Raw genomic sequence first — 6,000 nt, 5'->3', positions numbered from 1 at the left:
GACCAGGCTGGGGCCCCTCTGCAGGATGCCTCTCCGGAGGACAGATCAGCTGCCCACCTGTGTGATTCTGGCCGCTCCACCAGCAGGCACCACGCCGACTGTCCGCCCACCTGCCTTGCTCTCTCTCCTGTTCTGCATTCGATGGCAGGGACCTTCAGACCAGTCAACCTTTGACGACTGCGAGCATCCATTGCCGGAGTCACTTTCCCAACTCAAATGCATTTATTAGGCGCCATCCTAATCTACTCCAGGATTTTAAGAAAGGGATAGGCTGCTCAAATTCATGATGACTGAGTTTTAACTGGCATTTGTCGTCTCTCAATGTGGTCTTTAAACAGTTGATGTTGGGAAACGGTTGCCTCTTCCAACTCTGCACATCCTTGATTCATGTGCCGTTTCCTTTCGTTCCTGGCTCTTTCCAGAGCTGGTCTGCCACGTGGTACCTTGCCACATGGAGTCCAGGCATCCAGCCTGCCAACCATCATTTCACGTCAACCTCCCCAAGGGCTGCAAGCTCTGAGTTCATAATCTACCTCTGAGCTATCACAGTGATCAAATTGTACCCAATGTTCTGCCTGTGGATGACACGGGTCAACAGCCTCCCATCCTCTCACAATGGCCCCAGCTTCCCTGGGCAATGCTGCAGATCACCCTTCTGTTGTGAATGTCGCCCCGTCCTTAAGCACCTACACAATTCAGGATCACCTAGGTTACTTGCTCTCCGGCTTGACCGTGCAGCAGACTTGCTCAGAGGCCTGCTTTCAGAGGACTCAGCCCTCTCCCACAGCATCTGGGCCAGCACCTCTGGGATGGCGCTCAGGGATTGGCACTAACAAGGTGGTACCATTGCTGCTGGTCCCCAAACCCTGCTGGAGACCCACTGGCCTAGGTTATTCGGCAGAGTAATAAACAGTCCCTGATATCAGTGGCTTTAATAAAACAAAAATGTGCTTCTCCTGCTCCTGCTACCAGTTCGCTCCAGCTGGCAGGGGGTTCACTCAGGGAAGCTGCTGGTGATGCAGCCCTCCATGAAACGTGGCTGGTGCTATGCATGAGGGAACCACACCTTCAGACCGGAAGAGGCAAATGACATGTGGGCTCAAGGTCATCGGCTGGAACGAGCCCCATGCCTTCCCCGACCCCTAGCCACAAGGAGCCAGGGAGTCTAATCCTGCTACACAGCTGGAAGGGCAGTGCTGGAGAGCTTCCAGAACATTCCCACAGGGTGCTGACTGCCTGGGGTGAAGAGTGAGGCCAGTACACGGTGGTGTGGACGCCCAGCAGTTGCTGAAACACCTCTTGGGCTGGTGCCCGGCTATGTTCTAACATCCTCCCAAGGGCACAAAGCTGTCCACACCAGCCTTGGCCACTCCTGAGGGACAAGCTCCACCTAAGAACGGCCAGGGCCATCCCTTCCTTTCTCCGGGTGGCCAGTGTCATTATCTCTAGAGCTTCTAGCATCCTGGGACTGTGTGCAGTCCTGTCTGGAAGGGGCCTGGCCACCCTTAAGAAGAGAGTCACTCACATCTGTTTACGATGGAAACACCCAACTCGATTTATTGAAAAACTATTACAATTATTCCTTTGTTACACAAGTTTAGAATATTTTAAGATATCCTTTCCTGGGCATTACAGTTAAAACTTATGACATGTCTAGCGGATTTTTTGAAAATGTTCAATGTGTCATTTGACATTGTATTTCAAAAGGCCTGAGTGTCCTAGAAACTTTATCTTGGGTTTTTTGCTTACCATTTTTTTCTTTTTGCCAGCGTTTGTCCAATTATATATATTGAGAGGAAAAAAATTAATTACACCAAAAGAATTTCTGCAAATATAAGAAGTAATTTTATTGCAATATACTGTGGCTAGAGTGGTCTGGGGAGAACGGGACACATTTTGAAGCTCAGTACAAATTATAACAACTTTGAAGGGACCACAAAGGAAGAAAATGGCAGGAGAAAAGGACAAATTGGAAGGGATGAGAAATGAAAACAGAATCACATGACCTAGACGCGGTCCACAGGGGTTGCGGGACAGTCCTCGGCTATGGCTTTTCTTTTGAAGAGGTGAAGGTGACAGTCATTGGCACACGCTGGCATCCTGGGCTCCAGAGACTCTCCAAGCCAGACTTTTCTTTGGCAAGAGCAAGACTTATTTTCCAGGGAAATTTGGAAAATCCACGTTGGCGATCTTTTGTTCCTCCTGGGTGGCTTGTTTGTGGCTTCCTAAGCTGGAACTGCATTCTGGTGGTGGTGGGGGTGGGGGACAGCACCAGAGCCCCGCGGGCTCACCCCGAGGGCCCAGCCTGCATTTCCCGTGGTAGAAGAAAAAGGCGCTGCACCCGGGCAACTTTTCACAGTGAAGAGATCGCCTTTCCTGGCTGCCCCTCGGGTCCTCCTGCCCACAGACGGCAGCCCCCCGACCTCGATGGCCAGGAAAGGGTTCCCCAAAGGGGACCTCACCCGCCCTGAGCTCTGGAGCCGCTGATGCTCACATCCAGGACATGTGAGATGGGAATCCAAATCGGCTACTTGGAAAAGACGTGCTGCAGGCAGCCCTGGAGAGACTCACGGAGTTCATTGTACATTACTCCATCTACCGAGGCAGCGCATGGCACAACTGAACGGCTTGGAACAAACACAGAAATTAGCACCACAAACAAACATTCAGGAACCAAATACAATCTGCTATGGTCACACCACAGACAATGCAGGAAGAGGCTTTTTATTGCTTGTGTGTGTTTTCAAATCAAGTAGGCACAACCCAGTCCTCATAACAGCCCTCGGGAGTGGACGCACCGGGGCGGGAGAGCGCAGGAGGGAGCGTGCTTGGCTATCCTGCCCAGTGGAAAGGAAAGTGACGTGCATTGATCTTAGAGTCCTTGGCAACAGACCGTGGAGGCAATAACAGGATAAAGCAGGGAGAACGAGGCATGGCCAGGTACCCCGGTGCGCCTTCAAGGAGACCTTAAAACAGATAGATAGCACCACAAGAGAGAAGTGTAAAAAATAAGCACCAATTTTCATTGAGTTATCACCTACAAAAAAATGTGGTTTCCCTGCCCTGGACATTCTCCCATCAGGCTCTGTGGGAAGAAAAGCGGAAAAAGGAAGCAAATAAAATTAATCTGAACCTGTGTTTTAGTCTAAGTGCATGTAGAAAAAAGAAAATTATCAAATTTTTTCCCTCCCTATTAAAAAGTCTAGAGCGAATCAAAAACTGTCTGAGAAGGGGCACTGGTACCTGCTTTTCAACGGCAGCATATATTTTTGCTGCCCCGGGCAAACTTCCAATTTATTGCACGTTCTTGTCCAGGGCGGGGGTGGAGAGAGTTCCTATTTGTAATCAGAACTGTACTGCAGCCCAGAATCCATGCCTCGCCCATTCTATCCGGGGGACTGAGACCGGGTTTCCGTGCATGATTGACAGCCAGGCACACTTAACGTTTACAACAATACAATACAAATATTTACTTAAAACTCACAAAAACATGAGCACCTTTAATCCATCGGGAAGGCACCTGCAGAATGACATTTGGCCTCTAAATGGATCGTGTTGGAGGTTGTTAAAAACGGAGGCTTTGGTGAGGGTGGGATGACCTTTACAAGGCTTACCTTGGAACATTTTTTGAAGGTCAGGGGAAATACACATCTTCAAGTTGAATTTAGAAAAAAATACAGTGCCCAAATCTGGCAGTCCCTCCCCCAACCCCTGCGACCTATTCACGAACAGGATGGGTCGGGCGAGCTGGGGGGCTGGAGGCATGGCCCCGCTCCCGGGGCGCGTGGGTGTGGACAGAGCGTGGGGCGGGCCCAGGCGCTGGGGTGCAGCTAGGTCATGTGATTCGGCTCCAGGTGGGGGCGCGGCTCCTTCCCTCTGTTCTCTCCGGGCTGGGGTCCCACACCCCGTGGTGCCGAGGCGTAGATGAAGTCAGGCGGGAGGGGAGGGAGAAGCCTTCACTGTCCAGGATCAGGACGTGCACGGGACACTCACGAACGAATGGCATGCTGAGGTCATGAGGTTGCTCTCGGGAGCCCGGGCTCGGCGGCTCCTAGCCCATGAAGCAAGCCGGCCCCACTTCAAATCCAAATTTCTGTGACGCTTCACCGAAGTCATTGAACATGATGTCCACGATGGGCACCTGCTCCACTTTGGGGGTGTCGATCTCCAGAACCGTCTTCTGGTAGCCTTTCTTGGTCTGGGGAAGAGGGAGACAGGTGGCCGGTGGTTAAGAACAGTGGGGGGTCTTGGGGTTTACCAATCGCCCCCCACAATCTGTCTGGCTCCAAAACCCAGGCTGGTGTGCTGTCTCCTACCCACGGCTGCGCTTAACTGGGCAACTGTTGGAGGAAATATGGCTGATCAGAGCATGCACTTAACTCCTGTGGATGTCCCAAGAGTCCCCCTTGCACAGGTCGGAGGGGGGTGGGGTGGGTATCAGCTAGGCAACAGGACCCTCTCAAGGCTTCAGGAGCGGCTGAAGCACACACAGGATCGAAGCTGATCAGCCTTCCCACCGTGCCCAGTCCAGACTCCTTGTGATACCCCATGTATTCGCTTCCAGGCAGCCCTCCAGGACCCAGGGCCAGCTACAGAAGAAGCAGGGCACGCTGGGAAATCAAACAGGGGCTCCAGGTTCGCAAAGGAAGGAGTCCGAGGCAGCACCGGCAGAGCCTTGAGCCAAGTAAGACCCCCCTACGGCCACCTGCCGCACACTGCCTTAGGCACTCGGTGGGCTGGGTCTTCACTTTCACAAGTATGGTAAGGGGTGGGGACCTTCCACACCATCTGGTCTAGAGAATTCTTAGGTAAACTGAGGCACAGAGGGCAGGGGTAGCGCAATGAACCTGGCCTGCAGGATGAGTCAGCACCCATCCCTTGCTCAAACCAGCACAACCCTGGGCGCTGGGGTGTGGGATGGAAGCCTAGGAGAGGCCTCCTCCCTCCCAGAACACAGGCAGAGAAGGTGTGAGATTCTCTGGTCCCTCCCCAAAGCCACCCAAATATAACTCCCAGTGTTCAGGACATTTATAACTGAGGCTGAGCTAGCCCTACTGTCCCGTCAACTTCCCCCAAGACAAGGGCCCCGGAGGCCGCACCTTTCCTGCAAACCAGGAGCCTGCAAACACATCCTGGGCCGCACCTTTCCCGCAAACCAGGAGCCTGCAAACGCATCCTGGGCAAATGGCTTTTGCCGCCTCAGACCCAGACCGGATTTATAGTCAGCTGGATCTGGGCCTGGGAAGGATCTCCTTCCACTGCCCCATCCCCAAAAGAAATGATCAGATAAGCAAGTAGGGGCCAGCCAGGGTTCCCTCCGGGATGGGAGGCAGTGACCCCAGGACGCAGCCCTGCAGAGGGCCCAGCACAGGCTCCCAGGCCAGAGATTCAGATAGCAGACAGCAGCTCCAGCTCTCCCAGTATTCTGCTCCCTGACCTATGGGGAGGGCATGGCTTTGAAGGGCCTTATTCTCCCTGACTATGATCTTAATGTTCCCGTTCCCAAGGATGGTGTTAGGAGGTTGGGCCGTTCGATGGGAGCTGAGGAGGTCCTGAGGGTGGAACCCCATGAGTGGTATTAGTACTCCTATAAATGAGGCACCCGAGAGACTCTGCCATGTGAGGGTGCAGTGAGAAGCTGCTATCTGCAGCCCAGAGGGGAGCTCACCAGAGCGTGCCTTGCCAGCAACCTGGTCACAGACTTCTAGCCTCCAGAACTGTGGGCGACAAATTTCTGTTGCTTATGAGCCACGCAGCTGGTGAGATTTGTCATGGCAGCGAATGGACTAAGACCCTGAGCTAGAGCCAGACCCTGAGCTAGACCCAGACCCTGAGCTACAGCCAGAGCCTGAGCTAGACCCAGACCCTGAGCTAGACCCAGACCCTGAGCTAGAGCCAGCCAGCTGCACCTCTCCCAGGCTTCTGACCCTCGGACGTGGAGTGTCATAACAAACATCTGTGGTTTTAAGCTGCTAAATTTGGGGGGCTAATTTGTTACAA

The 6,000-nt window shown here is 53.2% G+C and overlaps 1 protein-coding gene across 2 annotated transcripts in view; it reads right to left on the bottom strand.

The window, feature by feature from the left end:
• Positions 1 to 1,822: 1,822 nt before the first annotated feature.
• Positions 1,823 to 6,000, bottom strand: part of COL5A1 (collagen type V alpha 1 chain) — a 210,226-nt gene continuing 206,048 nt past the window's right edge. For both annotated transcript variants that reach the window (XM_024251846.3, XM_024251845.3), the window contains exon 66: positions 1,823 to 4,198. In XM_024251846.3, the coding sequence (XP_024107614.3) occupies positions 4,052 to 4,198 (147 nt within the window). In that variant the 3' untranslated portion in view covers positions 1,823 to 4,051. The remainder of the gene's footprint in view (positions 4,199 to 6,000) is intronic.

The sequence above is a fragment of the Pongo abelii genome, chromosome 13, assembly GCF_028885655.2.
Source record: "Pongo abelii isolate AG06213 chromosome 13, NHGRI_mPonAbe1-v2.0_pri, whole genome shotgun sequence".
Lineage (NCBI taxonomy): Eukaryota > Metazoa > Chordata > Mammalia > Primates > Hominidae > Pongo > Pongo abelii.
Note: the sequence above shows the minus strand (reverse complement) of the source record. Positions and strands in the feature narration are given on the sequence as shown.